This window comes from Glarea lozoyensis (genome assembly GCF_000409485.1).
Source record: "Glarea lozoyensis ATCC 20868 chromosome Unknown GLAREA21, whole genome shotgun sequence".
NCBI classification, from domain to species: Eukaryota; Fungi; Ascomycota; class Leotiomycetes; order Helotiales; family Helotiaceae; genus Glarea; species Glarea lozoyensis.
Window position 1 is genome coordinate 365,522 of NW_007360996.1, and position 22,559 is coordinate 388,080.

General features: G+C 46.9%; 8 protein-coding genes across 8 annotated transcripts; 4 read left to right on the plus strand and 4 right to left on the minus strand.

Moving 5' to 3' along the window:
* Positions 1-552: 552 nt before the first annotated feature.
* Positions 553-3,234, plus strand: GLAREA_12890 (Zn2/Cys6 DNA-binding protein; the record flags this gene model as incomplete). The annotated part of the gene is made up of 2 exons (XM_008084653.1): positions 553-1,516; positions 1,568-3,234. 2 exons carry the CDS (start codon positions 553-555, stop codon positions 3,232-3,234), a joined length of 2,631 nt encoding a protein of 876 aa, XP_008082844.1.
* A 5,141-nt stretch (positions 3,235-8,375) lies between these two features.
* On the minus strand, positions 8,376-10,623 carry GLAREA_12891 (uncharacterized protein; the record flags this gene model as incomplete). The annotated part of the gene is made up of 4 exons (XM_008084654.1): positions 8,376-9,232; positions 9,278-9,370; positions 9,464-9,657; positions 9,716-10,623. The coding sequence occupies 4 exons, from the start codon at positions 10,621-10,623 to the stop codon at positions 8,376-8,378; spliced, it is 2,052 nt and encodes a 683-aa protein (XP_008082845.1).
* A 1,083-nt stretch (positions 10,624-11,706) lies between these two features.
* On the plus strand, positions 11,707-12,333 carry GLAREA_12892 (uncharacterized protein; the record flags this gene model as incomplete). The annotated part of the gene is made up of 1 exon (XM_008084655.1): positions 11,707-12,333. One exon carries the CDS (start codon positions 11,707-11,709, stop codon positions 12,331-12,333), a length of 627 nt encoding a protein of 208 aa, XP_008082846.1.
* A 796-nt stretch (positions 12,334-13,129) lies between these two features.
* On the plus strand, positions 13,130-13,984 carry GLAREA_12893 (S-adenosyl-L-methionine-dependent methyltransferase; the record flags this gene model as incomplete). Its single annotated transcript, XM_008084656.1, has 1 exon — positions 13,130-13,984. One exon carries the CDS (start codon positions 13,130-13,132, stop codon positions 13,982-13,984), a length of 855 nt encoding a protein of 284 aa, XP_008082847.1.
* A 175-nt stretch (positions 13,985-14,159) lies between these two features.
* GLAREA_12894 (Acyl-CoA N-acyltransferases (Nat)) lies at positions 14,160-14,786 on the minus strand (the record flags this gene model as incomplete). The annotated part of the gene is made up of 1 exon (XM_008084657.1): positions 14,160-14,786. The coding sequence occupies one exon, from the start codon at positions 14,784-14,786 to the stop codon at positions 14,160-14,162; it is 627 nt and encodes a 208-aa protein (XP_008082848.1).
* A 655-nt stretch (positions 14,787-15,441) lies between these two features.
* GLAREA_12895 (uncharacterized protein) lies at positions 15,442-16,089 on the plus strand (the record flags this gene model as incomplete). Its single annotated transcript, XM_008084658.1, has 1 exon — positions 15,442-16,089. The coding sequence occupies one exon, from the start codon at positions 15,442-15,444 to the stop codon at positions 16,087-16,089; it is 648 nt and encodes a 215-aa protein (XP_008082849.1).
* Positions 16,090-16,642: 553 nt separating this feature from the next.
* Positions 16,643-18,365, minus strand: GLAREA_12896 (ALDH-like protein; the record flags this gene model as incomplete). The annotated part of the gene is made up of 3 exons (XM_008084659.1): positions 16,643-17,283; positions 17,448-18,190; positions 18,238-18,365. 3 exons carry the CDS (start codon positions 18,363-18,365, stop codon positions 16,643-16,645), a joined length of 1,512 nt encoding a protein of 503 aa, XP_008082850.1.
* A 1,436-nt stretch (positions 18,366-19,801) lies between these two features.
* GLAREA_12897 (uncharacterized protein) lies at positions 19,802-21,574 on the minus strand (the record flags this gene model as incomplete). Its single annotated transcript, XM_008084660.1, has 1 exon — positions 19,802-21,574. One exon carries the CDS (start codon positions 21,572-21,574, stop codon positions 19,802-19,804), a length of 1,773 nt encoding a protein of 590 aa, XP_008082851.1.
* Between the last annotated feature and the right edge of the window lie 985 nt (positions 21,575-22,559).

The window sequence follows — 22,559 nt, forward strand, 5'->3', positions numbered from 1 at the left end:
CACAATGCTCGCGTTTCGCTCCCCCTCCTAGCCACACTCTCCTCCGTGTCCGTTCAGATGTCCAGTCCTCGGCTTGCTGTCGCCCCCCTGGCTCTTGCCCGCCACTACCCCTGGCAAACTGATCTCCAAGGCCCATACTACTGACAGGCAGTTCCGTGGACCATGTCTTCCCACCCCTCAAAGACCATGTCGATGCTGATGTATTATTCCAATCCGTTTCTGCTGCTGCTCCATGCACCTTCACGACCTTGCAGGCTTGCAGCAGGACAGCGACAGCAAGCAGACCCGGCTCCATCTCTAGTTCCAGCCCTTTGCCCCGTTCCTACCTCCATATCTCATAACCTCCTTGGATGCCCACATCCTACCTCGATATCTTACTGTTCGCCAGCATACGAACGTGTCACCCACGAGCTCAAGAATCCTTCGACGTCTACACTTAAGCAACCTCCATGAACTCGCGTTTACACTTGTCTCAATAAGGAACCCATTCGCCCCAAATATCTCTCTCTTTTCAGACTTTCTGAACAACTTCTTTTGCCTTTCTCTTCCATCATGACTTTACCTTTGCCTTGCCCACCGCCCACCTCCTCCAGTGCTGCCTCGGACCCACCGACAGTACCACAAAGGAAGCGACGTAGAAGAGCGCCCGCCAGTGGTGCCTCGGACGACTGTTTTGCTTGTACTAAGCGCAACACTAAATGCGATCGAAGGAGGCCTTACTGCTCGCCGTGTCTTGAAGTAGGGAAAGAATGTTCAGGATACAAGACTCAGTTGACGTGGGGAGTGGGAGTCGCCAGTCGAGGAAAACTACGTGGACTATCTCTACCAATAGCAAGATCCGCGCCAGCTATGAAGAGCCCTCCTCCAACCCGTGCGCGGACACATTCCACCAATATCTCACCCTCACGGGATAATAACGAACTCGATGGTGTGAAAATCAAGATGGAATCATCAGGGCCAATTTCTGTGAATCCATATACCACCTATGACTTCGTCAATATGGCACCCAATGGTGTCACGCCTCCAATGCAAATGACCGAGTGGAATATGGCCGCTCCCCAAGATTACCCTCTGCAAGACTATCAACCAGAACCCATGTGCCATCAGAGACAATTGCCTCACCTGCATCGGTTACATACACATACGCTCAGTCTCGGCAGAGGGGACCTCCACATGTCGAGCTCTATCGAATCGCTCAGCGCATATGCCGATAGCGAATACAGCGCCTCACCAATCGCTCAGTCATTTCCGGGCGAAGACTCCTTCCTGAGAAGTCCAATACCTATCTACAACGGCTATTCGTCTCGCAATTCCACAGCAGATGCTAGTCCAGTCGTGAGCATGATGGGAGGTGATTCACGTGGTCCTACTTCTTGTCCTGATCATTTCTACGCTCAGTCAGAGATGAGCTCGAGTATCAGTTCGCATCAAAATCTTTATGATATTCCTGAAGGAGGACGTCCATCGCATCCAGCCTCGGCAGCCAATGAGGGTTTCTATGACGATGAGATTCTGGGTAAATTCATTCTGCCTATATCCCCAGCATCAAATCACTAACTGTTTTCAGGATCCCAACATGTCGCAAATGATTTAGAGGTATATGCTACCAGTGCTCGATCAAGCCACTTCGGCTGGAACTCTATCAATGATGATGATGTAGCCTCACAGACCACATCCGAGGCAGACCCCTATTACATTGCCGGATCCGATTCCATGTCCTCCTCCACAGATATGTCTCCCAGGATTTCGTTCTTCTTAGATTACTACGAGAAGATCATATGCCCATCCGTGGTTGTAATCGACAGCCCTAGCAATCCATACCGCGAGCATATTCTCAGTCTCGCATCCTCTAGCCGAAGTCTTCAACATGCTATTTGCGCCCTTGCTGCGTGCAATCTTCGGATGAAACGGAGACAATCATTAGGACAGGACCACTGGCGACGACCCTTGGAGCTAGAATTCCAGGATAGAATCAACTCTTCAAATAACCCACGATCTTCTCACAACAGGAGGGCTTCAAACAACCGCATGTCACCAAACGCCGAACCTCGATCGACCGATCAACCGCTCGAAGAAGAATATCAACACCGTTCTTTGGCGGTATCACTTTTAAATCAACAACTTAGCGATCCCTCAACGGCTCGCCATGATTGCGTCCTTGCAACGCTATTCATTTTATGTCATTACCGAATGTGCGAATCTGGTATCGCTCAGTTCCGAACTCAGTTTGCTGGTGTGAAGAAGATTCTAGGTATGAGAGAATCAGGAGTCGAGACAGGTAATTGGGGATGGATGGAAACACTTTTCACGTACTTTGATGGTATTGCAGCGAGCATCAATGACCGTGAAGCTCAACTCCGTGGCGGCTACCTTGAGATGATTGCCAATCCAATGCAACCATCTCACGCACTCGAAAACATTGCGGGTTGCGACTCGGTGCTGTTCAAAACGATTGCACGACTAGGACGTCTAAATATGCTCTCCCAACATAGGGCCGTGCTAGACGAAAGCATTCCTACGACCCGTGCTCCTCGGCCAGCACCACCCAACCCACGCCCTCGCTTGGCTGGTCAAGCACTTGTTGATTTCTACAACCTTCACGCGCACAACTTTGATGGTAATGGATTTGCCTCTACATTAGACGACGATGCCTCATTCTCACTACTTACAGACACGGCATCACATGACGACATGAGGACTACCTTCTGGACCGAATGGAAGGCCGCCCGCCAGGCACTCCAAGAATGGGAATTCGACCCACACAGACTCGTCGCTAATCTACCTGCGACTCCATCGCCTTCCCAGTTGAAGGATTTTGGTTACATTTCCGAGGCATTCCGCTACTCTGCACTTTTGTACACAGAACGCCTTGCTTGCCCCAACCTTTCCTCCTCACATTTGAACTTTCAAAATCTCGTCTCTCAAGTTCTATTCTACGTTACCTCGCTAGAGCAGGGCTCAGGTTGCGAGAAGTTCTTGCTTTGGCCTCTGTTTATCAGCGGTTCCGAATGCGTCAACGAGTTACAACAATCTATCGTTCGTACCAAATGTAGGGAAATCATGGGTCGATCCGGTTACTTGAACAATCTTGCTGGGCTTGAGGTTTTGGAAAAGTTATGGGAAGACCGCGAAAATGGTGGTGTCACCATGCGTGAGAGTAAGGAAGCATTTGGGGGTCCTTTCAAATGGTCACGATATATGGAGGGCGGTGAGGGAGAGTGGATCATGGTTTAATGACCTGTTGGAACTCTCATCTCTCCACGGTTTTATTTCATATGCGAAACAACATACTCCGGAAACGACACATACGATGTCTTTGGTTACATACGCCTCTCTTTGCGCTGGAAATAATAATGCATAATGGTATTTCTTGGGATCTCTGGTCATGCCATGGATAGGTATCTGGTTTATAAATACCTTTGGTCACGGGGACAATAGACAGGCTGGCGGTTGAGGTTAGCGGGTGTTCTGAGTAGGTGATGGAAATATGGAGTTGGGACGAGGGATTGAATGACATGAAAGCATTTGCTCAGGTCTGGAACCGTTGAACGATATCATATAGCATGACTGCCTTTTATGGCGACACATACGAATTATATGAAATGTTTTATGAAAATTATTTTCTTTCCATCAGTGATCAATAGGCTACTCTGAACTCCATAGCGAGACTTGATAAACACTCTGACATTCGTCCTGGGTAATTACTAGATACACAACTCTCCTACACGATGTTCGACGTTCGGTTACAAATTTACGTCTCAACCACAAAACAACCCTCCGACTCCACGCCACAACCACACATCTCACCATCGCATAAGAAACAGATTCGCGAAATGATCTACACTCATCACGACACTCTGCGCCTCTCACTCCTACGCTACTCAAAGCTTATACATTGAACACGAATAGAAACGGAATTACCGGCTAACAAGGCATTCAATGCGAGGTAAATGCTCCTACTCCGTTTTCCCTCCTCGGACCTCGGGGGTGCAATTGTTTTGGAATGATGTTTGGTCTGAGCGGTGTTGTAGGGGTATTCGGGGGAGGTTAGTATGGATGTTGAGGTGGTTGAGGTGTTTTTGTGCGTGTATGGGAAGGTTAGTGGGTGATGATTAGTTGGATGATGTTTCATAGTGAATGTAGTTGTCCGGTTAGGTTTGACTTGCTTAAATTTAGGATTATTATCGATTACACATACCGCTCAACGTAAATGATATGCATTTATTTCAGGGCTGGGTTAGCTGCGGAGGTGGACACTAGATCGGAGGAAAGAGTTTGGAATATAAATTAAACACCGGGACTTGCAGAGAGGCCCGACCTGGGGGTCGTCGTTCTTTGTACGAGTCTCAACGGCTTCTCAGCCTTGACTTAATGATGTCTTAATCTTTAAAGTTTCGTCATTAAGAGCTAATTTTCATCGAAAAAATGGGGAGGATCTGGTGGGAAAGCTTTTACAATACGAGTTTATAAGTGCACTTGATTCTCAATTCGGCTCATTATTGCAGGTATATAAAAGTTGATGTCTAGCGAACTTCTCAAGTTATTTGACTCTTTTCAAGAAACAGAAATGAAATTACATGAGGCTCTTGGAACAGGGAGAAACGTTGGGAGAGAGTGAGCCCAAAATTGCCCAAACTTGGGATGAAACTCTGTGTTGTTCGAACCATCAATTGCAAGGCGGTCAAAACCCACCTCCGCTCACATCCCTGGCTATACCATAGAAGAGCCTCTTAAGTACGGAGATAAACCCGAATTAGAGATATTCGCGAAGCGCCCGGTACGAACCGAGTTTAACCGTGCCAAATCCACATGTCGAGATCCATTTGATAACGCATCGTGATAAGCCTGCTGTGGGGCGCGTCTTGACAAAAGAGACCGGGTGATTGGATATAATTGAAGTGGGGTATGAGAACTATTGACGTTGAGGTTGGGCTTCTAGAAGGAAAGAAGTTCTAGAAGTTCTAGGGCTGGGCGACGAGACGGGTTGTGAAGCTCAAAAGGGAAGCTGGAAATGTCGGGTAAGCTTCCCGCACATATCAACACTTTAGCCAAGGCAGATGCAGCTGTGTTGAGAATATTCTGGAACGCGGCCTTTAAACGACGTCGAGCACTATTGGAAGATGCAAGCACGGGAATAATATCACTCGGGCTAGTTCCATGATGGAGATCGTGATGAGTTGGAGAATTGGAGGCCGTGGGGTTCTTGTGGTGGGGTAGGAGCGGTAGCTACAGACAGTACCGTGTTGGCCGTGCCGGAAGAGAAGAAAGCAGGTAGTTGTATTGGATCCCGTCTTCAGTGCCGTGTCTTAGATTCTTAATCTGTGACGATGGCTTTCCCACAATGAAAAACAGCCAGTAGCAAAGTTTGATCCCGCTCTGCGTCAGTGAAAAGCAATTTCGAAGCCGTTTCGCAGCTTGACGTCTTGATGCTAAAGCGGGAAGTCGATCTGAAGGCGGAATATCTCCATCGATTTCCCATCGAGGGGCACGTGTATCCAATGGCAAGAAAATAGTCATGTGCATGACCATAACGCATCACCCTGACTTATGTCCGGATTAGGAAAGTCGTAATCAGATGGTGGCTTTGCAACAATCTGAGGCTTTACCATGGACGTGATACTGGGCTGAAATTTGAAAGGCTGCATCAATCTTGCTCAAAACTTTGGTATTGGTGTAAGTGGCAGCAACGGGTGAGGACGGTATGCAGGAGACGATGATTTGGTGTAGCGAGACATCGGACGTTCAACAGGGTTGAAATCAGGGTTTGGTAAATTGGAGGGTTAACATCGCATGGTTGAGTAACAAAATGGCTTGATGAACCTTCCAGAGCATCGAAACCTGATGAAAAGCTTCAGTGGCACATTTCTCAACAGTCCGGCGTATCAGCAGATACCTGCTCCCACTTGAATACACGGCTTGAAATTCTAATATATCTCTTATAGGAAGATGCTAAGCATTAAGGTTACTTCCATGAGGAGAAATTGTTTGATCTGGACGAATCAATGGAATATTGGGAAAAGCGTTGTCGATGAGTTGCAGCCAATATGTTTGATTGCCTTATCACTTACAAACCTTTCGAAGAATGAGAGGACTCAGCATTCCATTGCTGTTTCAAGTAAAGAATTTAAACTTCTAGCAACTGTACTAGACCGAACAGAACTGCAGGTAGGAAGTTGGGGGGTTGGCTCTTGAGCAGAGCTGAAAGCTTTGCATCCTTCATCCAGTCGACCCGTCATCTGTGACTTTTCAACGAAAGTTTTTGAGTCACATAACGCACTGATATGAACTTCAGTACTGCATTACCTTAATTAATACCAAAACAGGAATATAGTACATTTGTGGCACTCCTGTTGTTGAAGTGATTCATCTCTAAGTGAGAGAAAGATGGTAAGCTCCAAGTTATCGAAGTAGCTCTAAAGTGACAATGCGGTATCCAAAAACGTTCTCCAATTTAGAAAGCTTTCAATCTATACCCTAGCAAAGATAAGATATCTTAGTCTCAGATGTGTAGTTTTGTTCTGGAAGCATAATGGAAGACCAGGGTGGCTGTTGTTGAGGAGGGAGGTGGCATTTAAGCGAGGAACCACAACTTGCATGCCTGCAGCTGGTGGACGCAGAGACGGATTAGTTTCCCAAGACGACAAAGTCAGAGCTAGAATAACAAGGGAAATAGTCGCAGGCATCCGCGGATATTATTTTGAACCATCGCAGGGTGGCCTTAGCTCTTCGGTTTGAAGTGATCACAAAGTCCGGTAATTGCGGTCAGAGGCCAACAGTCTGAGCATGTGAAAATCGGTCGATTGTGTCGGAGTCCATATCTCTACCTGAAGACGATGTGAATGGTTCGTACGTGGACGGCTATGTAGTGTAATACTTGGATGTAACTCCACTTCAAGCACTTGAGCTGAGGCGGTTGACGAGATACGAATACTACTAGCATCCACCCTGGTCAGGAATATGGCTTGCGGTAGCAGTTGCAAAGCATGCGTGAGTTATCGCTGTATATTTGCCTGCTCTTCTAAGGCGATATCGGTCCGCTGCTAAGAGTCTGCTGTCAATGGTTCAATCGTATTATCCATCAGTTTTAGAACTATTAATGGTGTTGTTGGAGATGGTTCGACTAGTTTGGACACCACGGCATTTGACGGCTGAGAGCGGCAGAACATCACCATAGACGACATAGCACTGGATAGCTTAGGATTACTGATATGTTCATTTCGACTACTGACAACCCAATGCAACCATTTGTCGGATAAAACGCATTGCCAAACGATACGATGATAAGATAACCCCTAGCGCTGCGACCAAGTTCGATATGGGTTTTTCATCCTCAACATCCAAAATGACACGATCTTTGGTTCAATGTGATAGTCTGTTCGTGCTGCAGGATGGAATGGAAGGGATGATGTGCATGAATGAGACTGGGGGTGAGCCAGCTAAATGCAAGGCACGAGGTGAGTTGCTGATAAATGAGCTTTATTGTGGAACCTCCGGCATCGAGAAGCACTTGATCTACCTTGCCAAACTGTGGGGGATCTGCGGACATGATATGTGCCTGCAGTTTCCTGCCCCCATTGAAAGGCTCTAAACTTTTAATGTAGTGAAATGGCTACGGATGTGAAAGTGTTGCTGGTTTATTCCCAGAAGGCTTGTCAAGTATGACTTGTTACAATTTGCGATGGTCATATGGGGGGTCGACCACCGATTGTTTCCGTCAACAAAAGGAGTCCGGTCCCTCTAAGGGAATGATGGCACAGAATGTTAGGCATCCGAACCTGAGCTGCACCAGGGCTGCAGCAAGCGAATGCCCCGTCCTTCGGGAGAGCTTACTTCGACCTTACAGGAAGGAGACAAGGGCCTAACAGATGAGATTGAGATAGGATTCTTCTGCATGCTTCTATGCATGACGCTATTGAAAGCTCAAACTATAGGAGGAGGAACGCAGCGTAGAAGCTCTTGGCCGATGGCGTAAGAGGTAGCTCAAAAAACTCAAGGAGGTAATGGCAACTTGTGTGTCTGCCGAGAGCTGCTAAGCTGCCTCCCCACATATCGAAATGCCGTCTTAGGGAGGTCTAGTATGCATGGAAGTGTGCGATAAGAATATTTGAGTCCTTTATTAATCATTTTCTGCCATAATCATGTCCTTGAATGTAATAATAATCCTCAAAGTGATGCGCATTCGGCGACATCTTCGAGTATACCTTGACATGCTCGGGCGGCTGGGGCCCTAAGGACTGACAATGGATGTTTTAGTGTGGCAGGTACAGCTCTGACATGCACCTAACCGGAAATTCGAGAGGAGACTGGTCTTGATCAAGGTTCGCAGCCACAGGCGTTCTTGTGGCATTGAGAACGCCTTTATTCTCTAACATAGATCAACTGCTGCTCTCATTGCCGTTCCACATAGAGCTTTCAATGCCCTGGAATGCACGTTGGGAATCTAACGCATTATTCCACTCGATGTGCCCGAACTCCGCATCGATATCTCCAAGCAACAGAAACTCATTGACTTCAGGATTGGCCCAGTCAACATCGAAATCAGACAATGTTTTATCGCCAGAGAGGTCCCCTGGTGCAAGATCCGACAAATCACGCGTATGAAAGTCTGAGGTTTGGTGTTGTGATATCAAAATGTCGTCTCTCCCCTTGAGTTCCTCTTCTCTTGCAGTACCATTGAGATTTGGTGGTGGTGACATCCAGCATGAGACGAATTCATCGTCAAAATTGAGGGGCTCTCTGAATTGAGTGTGACTCTTCTGATCATTGTGCCATGCTTGAAGTCCAATTAAGAGCCTGAGAAACGTTAAAGGGGCTCGGCATTCCATTGGCCCTACTGCTAAGCGTAATTTATTGATAAGGGAATCAAGATAGAAGCCTAGTCTGAGGTCAGAATGGTTCAAAACCGAACCAATATTGCTAGTTGGTGATTTTGCAGATATGTGCAGTTTGGTAAGAACGACGACGGGGTAAGCTAGTCGTGTAAAGTTGGATATAGGCATTGAACGAAGTGTCGGCAATTCCATGTTCAGGAAGCAGTCGAGAAGGGTATGGATTGAGGAGATGATGACGGTTATTGGCTTTACATGGGATGACGTGCCATGTATTTCTGGAGCTATCGACAAAATCTTTCTAAGTGTATATGGCGGCAGTAGATCACCAGGAGCATGATCATCATGCATTGCAATTTCATGTATGAAAATCTGCGTATGTAAATATGCTAGGTTCAGTGTAACTATATTCTTTCAGCAATGTTCGGGCTGGAAGAGACAGCGCTTACCATTAGTGGAGCCGCTGGGGAGAAACTTTTCTTTCCAGTTTATCAAATTTTGCTCATATGCGCTTAGCATCAATTGCGTTTGACGTTCAGCTACTATTGCTCAAGTAATCAGTATAGTGCAAAATTGAAGTGCGAGTCGGGTGGTTGAAAAGATTAACGATGAAGCATAAAGTGAGATGGACTCACAGTCGGCAATATTGCCCGGGTCATCAAGAGAAAACGAAGCAACAATCTCCTCAGTCAGTTGAAGTAGTCTTACCCATGCCACCAAGGTATCATCTAAAGCTGATACTGTGCCCTGAGCAGTCAAAAATTCCACACAGTTGTCGATCCATTTGTTTGTTCTAAGCATATTGGGTCGCCGCATGACTACAGATACTCTGGGTTCTGTTAGACGTGATATATGCTCGCTCTTCATTAGACAGAAGGACGACTTACCCGGTAGAAACCAAATAGCATGCTAAGATGGTTCTTCGTCTTTCTAAATCGTCATCAAGTGTGACCGAATCGCTTTTAACACTAGGAAACGGCGCATGATCTATACCGTATCGCTTTCTTGATGGATTGGGGTCGGTTCCAAGGCCAATTTCTATTGCCATAGTAGTGGCCATATGAATGTATTCGTAAAACTTTAGTCTATCAAATGCTCCTGGTGGGTAATACCATACTGAGGTTACAAGCTGCGCTTGAACCAGTTCCAGTGATTTTTCGTTATGGAATACAGCTCGTTGGGTGTATGCCGTCACCACCTCACTGTGGAGGATGCTATACAGATGTGGATCGACCTTTCCGGAGGCAGCAGCGATTACCGCAAGGAAAAGAATAGGCCTCTTACGTCTTGTCTGTTCGGGCGATGTTCCTGGCTTAAAGTAAACACATGGATAGTGTGGAAAGAGATCGTTGATGAACACATAAAAGAGTGCTTCTGCATATTGCCATGTCAACAAGCCACGGTCAATAACATCTAGTTCAGGTACGGAGCTCAATGTACCGCTGTCATGCGAGTTGTATGCAGGTACTCTTTTTCCGTCAGATTTTGAGCTCGTCTTGTTTGAAGTAGTAGGATACTTTAGGTTTCTAGAAAACGATGTCATGTTCCCTGTCGCTGAATCTCTACTATCACCTCCTTCTATTGCTAGATCGTTGGGACTTGAAGAAACTAGCGCTGATTCTATCTTCCGTTGAAGGAAGAGAGCACGCATCGATTTCACTTCTTTTTCTAGATCGGCCACTCGAGTATCCGTTCGCTGACGCTGCTTTCTCCTTTGTGGTGGAGCGAAGACGCATTGGCGGTCTGTCTTGAGACATCGTAGACAGGATTTGGTATCGGAGAAAGAATTTATCATATTGTTAGGAAGACATCTAACTTTATGCGTTCTGCAAGCTTCGCATGCTCGATTCAAATTTTGCTCTCGAGACCCCGTCGCAAGTTCAAGTTCCATGGTCGCTTCTGAGAGGTTGCTGAACGGGGCGTTCCACGTGGATATCTTGAAAGGTAGGGTTAGGTATGTTACAGAGCGACCACGTAAAGTCTTAAAATTTGTGCTACTTGTATGAAGTATAAGTGGCCCCTATGAGCAGGATATGTCCGTTCGCAATATCTTTGAGACACTGAACGAAAATGAGAGTCTGGATCGGCGTAATCACGCTCAAACGTTTTTCCATGCAAACGAAAGGTCATGTGATATGTCTTCTTTGTATCTTAATATACTGACCATCTTGCTCTAGATATGTTAAGAGATGATAGAATACCTTAGGAAGCTTTCGATTTTGAACCAAGATTTGTGCAGCCTTTCTGTTTGATGCGCGAGTGGGGCAGGTCACGTGGGTATTGGCCTCTTAGTCCTATGTCGGCTTTCCAAAGTTCTCATGCCTTCGCGATATTACACAATCTACACGAAAAACCACAGCAAACTCGTTCAACGGGAAAGAGATGACGAGAGGTCATCGAGATCTGCTTTCAAGTTCAAGAACGAATTTGGCCTAGCATTAGGGCTTTTGAATGCACTCTCTGAGTCTCTCTCGCATGCAAAGCTGCCAAATGACTCTACGTTACCTCGTTCTTCAATCTTTCTCAAGACTTAGTCGACTCGGCAACTGAGAAAGATGCAATGTAAACATTGAAGAAAGGTTCAACCATGCATTTGGTGTCGCCATTGCTGTACATCTGCGTCCAGGCTACCACTGCTAATTTAGCCTCTTTTGCATAAGTCTCGTCTGCTCAAGACGATACAATTAGGCTATGCCAAGGGGATGAATATTTTTTGTATAGCTGACTTTCTTGGTTAAGTACCTTCGATAGCCATTGAAGGTATTCCGTTCCCTTCAATCATTCCTTCGGGTCACCGCGATAGCCAAGTTGTCGTTCTAATCCTGTGAGAACACAGTACGCCCAGTCTTTAGGGCTTTCCCATCAAAATTCATTCATTATGCGCCAACCATGGCTGTCAACTTTTACGGTTTACATGGTTGTTTGTACAGCTCTGCCGCTTGTCAATAATTATGCTCACCACGTTAGTACCATAACTTCCTCAACTCATGGTTCAACAAACGAAAGCCCGGCTTCTATTGAACTGGCTCGCTCCAAGTTCACAGTTCCTGCACCGAACCTCTTCATCATTGAAATAGCCCCTACGACAACTTTCACATCAACAAGAAGCGAGCAAGATCAACCAAACACACAGAGCATTCAATCGAGATCATCCGCAGTTACAGCAACATCATCCTCAACAGCACCAATTGCTACAAAAGCAAATGTAGATGGATGCAATCAACAGGGTATTGCCACATCCCTACTTCAGTCGCATCTATGGGGAACGACGAAGGCATTAGATGTGCTTGAATGCCAGAGGAGATGTATGACAGTCTCGCAATGCATTTCTTACTCTTTCCGTATAGGAACTACTTCGGACGACAGTAACTGTGTTTTCTATCACATGTTTACTGCCAATGGGACGAATGCTGTGGTTCCGAGCGAAACGAGTGGGATCTTCTTTTCGGATAAATATCCAGAAGATGGGAGCAACTTTTGCTACGCGGTTGTATCTTCAAATTGACCTGAGATTTCGTGCTGTGGGTATTCAAGGGCTATTTCTGAGCATTTGATATAAGACTTACCCGATATGAGGCATCTTCAACCCATGGATAACGTCATCGGGATTTCAACTTTTAATATTGTTCGATGTTTTGCGTGGCAGAAAATATGCAGCAGCTTTTGAATGCTGAAGCCTTGGTTCACTGGTGGTTTTCGCTTCAGCAGACAAGTACAGTCTACTCCTGTTTCCAGGGCAAATAGTTCAGTACCTCGCTAGCTCCAGCCTTTAATTAAGCGTATTCACCTCTCTCGATTTCCGAATGATATTGAAAAATGAATCTCGTTTCATCATTGTATCCCAGCACTTATAAGTTGATGAGCTTTAGTCGAAAGCGTGCCTAGCAAGCACGATTAAGGAGCTCATATTAAGAACCCAAATGTCATGCAGGCTTACAAGCAGAAAGCATCAATGTAGCTGTTTCATTGTGCCACTTACTACCAATCATGAAGTTTCGGCTGCCGCATGCTATTGTCATGTTGGTTCATACGTAAGGCTAAAGCGATCGCAAAACAAGCAACGGCCAAAAATTGCCTTGCCTCCAACGAGCATGTAAGATCCAACAAACAAACCCAACAGGGTAAAATGCCGAAACTTTGAACATGTTTTTTCTCTTGGTTTGATCCTCTTTCAATGTTTAAAACTGATTCTACTACCAGCAAAATAACGTTGAGTTGTATTCGCAGCCATATCAGACAAATTAAGTAAGTTGCTACCTTTCGATCCCGCACTGTTCTAACGTCTCACTAGCTGCAGAAAAATGTCTACTCAACCTCCTCCCCCATTTCGACCAAGGCAATGCTTACCTTTGAGTCCTAAGATTATGCAAGAGCTCATGGGCGATGTTACTCTACAGATCGCACGTCAGATCGTAAACTCAACCCCACTGAATACCGGTGCCATCATTCTTGACAACGGCTGTGGCAATGGCGTCGTCACGCAGGCAATCACTGAAACGAAAGAAGCGGGGGATATCACAATCCACGCAACAGATGTTGTGCCCCCACTGGTACAAGCAACAGCCGCACTTGCAGCTTCAAAGGGTTGGGCAGATTCCGTCAAAGCAGAAGTTATGCCAGCAGAAGCTTTGTCCTTTGGAGACAATTACTTCACGGACAGCTTCAACAACTTTCTGATCTTCCTCGTCAAAGATCCTGAGAAAGTCGCTAGTCATATCTACCGCACTCTCAAACCTGGAGGAACTGCGATCGTCACGACGTGGGCGAGCGTCGCTCACCATAATCCAATTCTGAAAGCAAACAATGCAACGAGAGGCGAGGATGCTTTTCACGCCTACAAGGAAGGTGCGAAATGGCAGAGTGCTGATCATCTCAAGTCTGTTCTTGAGGGTGCTGGGTTTAAGGATATTAAAATGTCGCAAAGTGATGCTGTGCTACAGATTCCGGATCTGAAGCGTTGGTCGGAGGTGGCTTGGAGTTTTCTAGGGGCACCGAAGGGACCTGCGGGTGGATGGGTTGAAAGTGATGAGGAGAGGTTTGATGAAGCTGTCGCTGTTGTGAAAAGGGCAATGGAAGATGAAGAGACTATTACTGTGGATGGGAAGGGTGGAGCTGCGGCTAGGATGATTGCTCATATTGCGGTGGCTAAGAAGTGATATCGTTGGAATTCCGAGGTACGGTAAGTTTCAAAAGCATCGAGTATCAAGTTGTCGTCAAAGTTGTCTGGTTATTCCATTTAAAACCCCCCTTTGTCGTTATATGAATCTCTGGTTCTAAAATAATCATAAGGCTCTTCACATCCCGTTCGAGCGATATGTTCTTCAAAGCTGCTCAATTTTTCTTCCTCGCATCCCTTAACATAAAACACTCCACAAAATCCTCACCACCCTCTTTCTTAGACGGAACCACCAACCTTCCAATCTCCTTAAACCCCATCTTCTCATACAACCTCTTCCCCGCCGGGCTAGCCTCAAGATAAGCCTCCAACCCCTCCTCATCCGCTTTCCCCAATCCCCATTTCAACATCTTGCTCCCCGCACCCTTTCCCTGCCACTCCGGTCTCGTCGCCAAAAGCTCCAAGTACCAATGTTTCCTCTCCCCCATATTCTCCTTCCTCTTACTCACCAGCGTCCCAAAAAAGTGATTCGCAAGCTCAGCATCAGAACCCTCTGGCCATTGCGGTAAATCCTCTGGTCCCGGAAGTCTTTTATCTGTTGGAGAGTTCCACTTTGAGTAGGCGATTGGGGTTTGAGAAGTGTCGGAAGTGGGATAACAACAGATGAAGTGCCAATCTGAGGATGCCATTTCTTCAATTATGGCGTCGTACCAGAAGTTGTAGGATTTATCTGTGCGTGGAAATGCTTGCAGTGAGATCTCATCTTTTTCAAATGCTGCGAGATATATTTCTGTAAGGATTGCCGCGTCTTTGAGTGAGGCTTCACGGATTGAGAGAGACATTTTCAGAGGGGAAATCTTGCTCGCTTATTGAAGTAGTAGGAATACAAGGGTGAAATATGAGGAGAGAGAATTGTAGTCTTGAAACTCTCTTCTTACAAACAGAATGAGAATTAACAAGTTTTCTTACAGACACAGTGAGATGTAAACTACGATTATGTCAACAACAAACAGTGGCAATACTTCGGGTCTGACATGTGGGTCTCCCTTGCTAGACATGACGGCGTATGACTCAGTTTCAACGTCAAATCCTTCGTCTTCTTCTCAACCGCATCGTCTTGCTTCGTCTCGGCGTACACAGCATTCGTAGAGGAATGTAATGTGTTTCATACGAGTTTATTCGGTTCATCTCGTGACTCCAGCAAAAGGTATGAGAGTCCAGGAATTGCGGGGTCTCCAACTTCCCAAGTCAGGGATCGGATAAATTATTCAACCACCCAAGCTTCAAATTTGTGAAGGTAATATCAGGCTCAATGGAAATGCTTCCTCCGAGGTCGAAATCTGCTAGTCGCGTCACGCGTAGATAACTTCTTGAGTACACGTTTCGTATTACCATTTTTCAGAAAAGAACTCCCAAAACTTTCTGCTATTTTTTCATGTCAAATTTCTTTCAATCAGTCACCTATTCCTTCTATACACAAAGCAATCTCAAATCAAAATGAAACCCATATACCTCCTCTCCCTCCTCCCCCTCGCCCTAGCAAAACAAAAAGACAACCCACCACCCACAACCCAACTCCACGACCCTCATCTCCCAATCTACCTAGGCGAAGTATTCTGGCCTCCAGTAATGACCTTCCTGGCCTTCCTCCCACCCCCCGCAACCTCCAAACACACATCCGAAACCTACTGGTGCTGGTCCGCGCTCGACGTCACGAACCAGATTCTCTTCAACCTCGGCGGCATCAACAATTTGCAAGTCGAGAATTATTTCGACGACCAAGCTTATTTGACGCGGGAAGGCGAGAGGTGGGCAGATTGTCATGTCACGCCTGAGAGCCATCGGATGGGGACGTGTAAGGGCGTGGAGGATTGGGATTGTATTGGTGGTCAGAGGTATACCGGACCGGGGATTAGAAAGTGGAGTTGCTGGCCGAATGATATGGAGGCGGCTGTCAAGGAGTATGAGGGAAGATTGATGATAATTGAGAGTAAGAGGAATAAGAATAGAACAGTTCCGGCGTTGGGTGATGATGGGTTGACGAGCACGAAGGAAGTTAAAGCCACGGAGACGAAAGTGGTTACTGGAGCGATGGCTAGTAGTGATATCATTGGTGGTTTTGAGCCAAAAGTCACCGGCATTTAGAAAAAACTGAAAGTATCTGTCTGTAAATATCCCTGACAAGAATTTCAACTTCCGAAAAACCGCCCACGAGGTGCGAGAAAGAAGAATTATCAGTGAGAATTGTTGACAGAAGAGAAAATCTGTAAACTTCTGTTCTAGCTTTCCACAATATTCCATCAATGATTGTTTGGAAGATCTCCCCAGATGAAAGGACCTTTTTTATTCAGAGAGCACTTTTGTCCACAAAAATGCCAAGTGGAATGTAGAGTATCACAGACATACAACTCGCTCAAGCTCCCTTTATCATTCCAGGAATCTAACAAAGTCAAATTCTCCTCACAGGCAGAGAAAAGGTCGATGGATGATGCCATCTCATATTTACCTCGCTTGAACTTCTCCGTAATCGCAATGATCAAGACATAAGTATTGCCAACCAAGACGGAAGATGTAATATCTATTTCGGGTATAAATTTGAGCGACACGGCAAAGATGGATTCCTCGCTTTGAAGCCTTTCATCATCATCTCTCACTTACTCTCAGAGCTATCTTCTCCCGGCAAGTGATGCTTCCTAACCTATATCTTCGCCCCCATATTAACATGTACACTCTTAGTCTGACTATAAGCCGCCAACCCCGCTTCACCCAACTCCCTCCCAATCCCCGATTGTTTCACACCACCAAACGGAATGCGGAAATCCGAATCATTACTACTATTAATCCAGACCATACCAGCCTCGATCCTCTTGGCCACTCTATGCGCTCGTTGCAGGTTTTGCGTGAACACAGCACTTCCAAGACCGTAAGTAGTATCATTTGCCATTTCCAATGCTTCTTCTTCGGTCTTGAAGGAGGCGATGACGACGAATGGACCAAAGACTTCCTCGCGGTAGATTTTCATGGTGGGTTTTACATCTGAGAAGATGGTTGGGGTGATGAAGAAACCCTTTCCGGATTTAGGACCGCTGGTAAATTGCTCGCCGCCTGAAACGAGTGTGGCCCCCTCATCCTTACCCGATTGTACGAAACCAAGGACTCTCTCGTACTGTGTCTTTGTGACTTGAGGACCTTGGTATGTGGATTCGTCGAAAGGATTCCCAACGACAGAGATTTGCTTCACATGGGCCTTGAAGTCTTCAATGAATTTGTCATAGATGGTGTCTTGTACTAGGATTCGCGACGTGGCGGTGCAGATTTGACCTTGATTGGACATAATTCCTGAGACATATTAGTAAGCTTATACACATACAGTACTGCAAGATAGACAAGCCCAATGTCTCACATGCTCCATCTCTTGTCGATGAAATAAGCTTCTAACAGGAATGCGGAAAATAGGGGAAGCGAGAAAAAGTGGGGCTACCGAACTGATGGGAACGACATACCAATGTGCGCCCACTTGACGGCTTGATCCAATTCTGCGTCTTCAAAGATGATCAATGGACTCTTTCCTCCAGTTTCTAACGTGATATTCTTCATGTTCACCGATGCCAGCTTCATAATTTCCTTTCCAGTTGCAGTACTTCCGGTGAAAGCAACCTTATCAATCCCGAGGTGAGTAGCGATGGCAGCTCCTGCTTCTCTTCCGTATCCATTGAGAATATTGACAACCCCAGGTGGGAAGCCGGCTTCCTTGATAAGATTGGCAAGGTATAAGATGCTCAGTGGCGTCTGCTCAGCGGCTTTGATAACGATCGTATTTCCACAAGCCAGTGCAGGTCCTAGTTTCCACGCCGCCATAGCCAGAGGATAATTCCATGGAATGATCTGACCACAGACACCAACCGGCTCCTTAATCGTATACGCGAACTTATCAGGTCCAACATCGATTGTTTCTCCGTGTATCTTATCCGCATAACCGCCGTAGTATCGAAGACATCCCTTGACTTCCTCCAAGTCACCACCCAGAGAATCCGCGTAGATCTTGCCATTGTCCCAGGTCTCAATCGTCGCTAGCGTCTCTGCGTGTTCGGCAACAAGATCGGAAAGCTTGATCATCATGTTTCCTCGATCGGTGGGAGCCATGTCGCGCCATGATGGATCTTTGAGGGCTTTGCGCGCCGCAGCCACAGCCTTGTCGACATCTTCGACGCTTGCTGCATAGACGGATGTGATTTCGGTTTCGTCACTAAGCTAAGCTCAGCTCAAGGACAAGCTATCGGAGAACAGACATACGTAGGGTTGATGGAAGTAATCTTCGTTCCACTGCTGCTCTTTACCCATTCGTTGTTGATAAACAGCCCTGTCGGCTGTGTGTACTTTCGACCATTGGGAGCTGTGAGCTCAACTGATAGATCAGACATCCTAGCTGCTGTGTAACTCAGGAATCTGTGGCTCGAGGTATATATTCTCAGTCTAGCTGTAGAGCTTCGGGATTTCAGCTGCGTTTGTAGATTGGGATTGAAACTCGGAGCTCTAAGCTGTTTCAAGACGGTAATTCGGAGATATGTGGGCAATGGTAGAACGGCTTTGAACATTGGTAAGACGGGAAGCAAGAGCCCCAAGGCATATGTAGTTCTTCAAAGGTGGAGGGAGGTGGTAGTCGATGTCGCACGTAAGCGGGGTGGTAGAATTGGTCTCGAATAGCTTCTCGTAGTAGACAAGCGTCGTCCGGATGGAAATTCCCGATCCAGTCTAGCGCGGATGACCCCACCATTTACCATACTTTTGAACCAACAGCTTTCAACCTCCTTTTGGTCAAAAACCATATAACTTGATGGCTAAGGTGCTCGGAAAAGGTTTGTAACCACATGTATGATATGATTGCATTTGATCCGCAGGCAAGCGCCGTGGAGGAACTGTTCTTGCACAAAAGCTCCAAGCACGACAACGACAAATTGAAGCTCCATGAACATTACCCCTCTATCACGTGAGAACATTTGAAGATTCTATCTTAGCAGCGATGTAATAAGTAATTTAGGTAACGCTGAGCTCGAGTTCCGAAGTCAATACTTTGAAACATAGACAACACCGATCTCCACAAACACCCAACTGTGCCAGAATGCAAAATGCCTACCCAAACTCCTGCTAAAAACAAACTAAAAACTTCGACGAACATATACACAGCCTTTTTGTACATTCTGTTTATATCCCCAGCCTGGCTCCTGGCATTCGTGCCAATTTTTCCAATTTCTTTTTACAACCCTTTGATAGCTCGTTCCTTATCTTTGAACCGCACTGGCCAAACGAACCCTTAAATCCTCCACTCCCACCTCAAAAACAGGGCCAGAAGACCTCTACAACACCAAAGACTCCTCAATAAGCTCAAGCACCGACCGACCAAAGAAAACGTATGTGTGTTCTCATCCGAGTACCTCGATGTGACTCAATCCCAAGTCTCACCTGCGTCCTACTCACAATCGCAACTCGCTTAACATGATGAACCAAAATAACAAATGAAAATCGGAATATAAAACGTGCGTGCGCCAAATCCATCAAGGGTATTCGCAATGAAGATTAGTTTAGTAAATTCTGCCGAGTCTGGTGGCAGACAAACTGGTATCATCGGTTGCCCGGTATTAACAAACTCTACTTCGATTTCGCTCAGTACATTCCGGACCAAAGTAGCAGACAAAGTAGCGAAGAGCGCGGCAAAGCATTAGGAGTATGCAACAAATTCGAGGAGACACTACGGTCGTGCCATGCCAAAGTGCGTAAAACGACAAAATGTAGGTATTGACGAGGTATCTAAGACAAACTTGTGGCAAAGACAATTCGCTCGTATCCAACTTAAATATGATTAGCGATGTTTGCTGTCTCCAGGTGGTGGATGCCTGGCAGGATCATATGGTCCTTGTCTTCCAGCATACGGCGGGTAATGCTGCTGAGGCCCCAAAGTAGCGCTAGGTGGTCCTGTCGAGACAATGCTTTGCGTCGTCGCTTGTGGTGGCTCCAGACGTAGCGGAGGAAGATTCTGTGAACCTTGCGGCGGACCAGTTGCATAGCCGGGATTTTGCACTGGTGGTAGCGTCGAAGGTGGCGAGTTAGAGTAAGGTGAAGTCGCATAATCGCCCTGCGTGTTGATTCTCCTTCTTCGTGGCGCTGTATCGTTCATTGACGGTTGCGGATGGGGGTTGAAGCCTTGAGTCGGAGGAGTTGGTCCTGCTAGCTGCTGTCCTGGAGGTGCAAATGAAGTGCCGCCCCGTAAAGTACGCGGACTGGGTGGAGTCTGCATAGCAAGATGGCGCATGTCGGGCGTGCGAAATACTACATCCCGAAACCTATCTCTTTCGCTGCGGTAAAAGTCCCTTTCTTGCTCGGTCTCTCTAAGCCTTCTTTCTAGCTCTCTGGTGTTTGTTTGTAGCTTTTCGATACTGATCGAAGCATCTTTTTCTTTTTCTTTTCTACGTTGACGGAATCGCGCTGAGGCTCCTGCGTTGCGCGCACGCTTCTCGTCAGCTAACTTTGACGCTTGGTGTACATCCACAGGTACCTGATACTGTCCTGACGATGTAGTAATCGTCAAGACCTGTATTGGATCGCTTGCTGACGTCTGCCTTGAGCTGCCAGCATTGTTGGAATTGAGAGAACTACTGCCACCGGGAGTCTGGGAAGCGGGAGCGCTGTACGGACCTTCTGGGGTCCCCTGGTATTGCATTCCTTCTATTCCACCACTACCAGGAGTTTGGTTCACCGATGTCGCAAAACTGGATCCAGGAAAATAAGAGGATGACTGCGCAGGCGCTTGCCCCGGTCCTGATTTGCTGTATAGGAAAGATGCTGGCGAAGTTTGAGCTGACGACGGATTCAAAGACGACGCCGAAACACTAGGACTTGCGCTTTGAGACAATGGAGCTAGTCTTGGGTCATTCATAGAAGGCATGCTCGTCCTTCGATCTTCAGGAAGGTTCGCAGATGACGGGAATCCGTAGTGTTGTTGGGATTGCGTAGTGGCTGGAATTGGCGGTGATCCTGACAACTGCTCTGTTTCAGTGGTATAGGCCCGTCCTCTGGACGGTAAAAATGGGGATCGCTGAGCATCGATGGTACCTCTACCTCGACCGCGACTAGAACTCAGGGATCGCGATGGAGATCTTGGAGTGAGAATCCGTCGCGGTTGCGGATAGGGCGCAGGATAACCCTCTGCTGTCGGTGGAGTGGTTGAAGCCGGCTGTAAGCTTGGAAATGTGTTTGAGATTGTCCTGGAAGGACTAGCACCAAAAAGAGGGCCTACTACAGATAATGGCGAGCCAGCGATTGAACCTCCCGGACGTTGACTGGTTGCGCTCCTGGGTTCTGGTTCTGAAGGATTAAGAATCGAGTGAACTCCAAGATCTCTTGAAGCTCCAGGCCCTCGCCAGTTCTCTACGGGTCGCGCAGGTTGAGGATCTCTCACTCTCTGAGGTGACGGTTGTCCTTGAAATCCTCTCCCCGCGGATACTGGTCGCTGTCTCTCTACCGGTCTGCCGGCTTGTCTAAGGTCATCTCGAACTTGAATAGATGGCAACGCAGTCCTATGACCATCGGTTGGCGACCTTGATGCAGGACGAGACGCAGATGGGTTCTGCGACATCGAGTCCTGATCCCCTAACCCTAGCTGGTCCCGAGGACCGGGACATTGACCTTTCCCACTATCCTCCCAACTTTGCTGGAAGCTGTGAAGCTTGTGAACGAAGTCAGCCAAGCGCTTTTCGGTCACTTCTGAATTTTGGTTTCCGGGAGCGCGTATGAGTTTTGGATATGTTGGTGCTTCTTGTTTGAAAATGATAGATACAGGATCTCCGTGCAACGGACGACTGCGAAGGTGTTGAACAGCCAGTGTGAATTGAATTTTAGAGTTTCCTTAGTCAGTCCCTCCGAGTGAGCGGTGAAAGTCAGCACTGAATGCTATTCTAAGAAGTGTGGCTCTGTGGAATTCAAGTTAACCATCAAGCGTAAAGCATGGTAGGTTACGGCGGCTGGGGAGTTTATGAGGTGTATTTGTTTCTTTGCTGTAAGATGAGTTGTTTAAACAGGGATGCTCCAATGGCAGAGACTTGCTGGTTGATCTGGACGAAAGAGGCTGTGTCTACGGCCGCTCGGTATCGATAGAGGACAGCTGATCACTAAAAAGACGAGTCACTGGATGTTAGTTGACTGCGCGTGCGAGGAATATAACCACTCCTGCCGATGAAGAAGGCGGGTGGTGGTGCAAGACGTACATGGAAGTGGGGAGGGCGATAGATTTGGGGACGAATCTGGGCTAGGCGGGCCACTCAGCAAAAGAACGGTCAGCAGTGGCTCGCGACTGGTCGAAAAAGAGGATCTGAATCTGTGCGAGTAAGAAAAATGGTCGTCTTCCGTGTGGTTTTACAGGCTGATGGGGAATCTGCACCTCGATGTGTCGAGATGGATGGCGGTGGGTGTGTTGTTGTTGGATGACGCTTTTAGCTCTGCAGCCTTTTTCCACACAGCTGCAGTTCTATTGCATTGGGGAACCCCAAGCTTTTGGCCTTTGAATCGTTCAGATTGCCCGTCTCACTCTCCACCCACAGACCTTTGGGAGCCAAAGAAAAGCC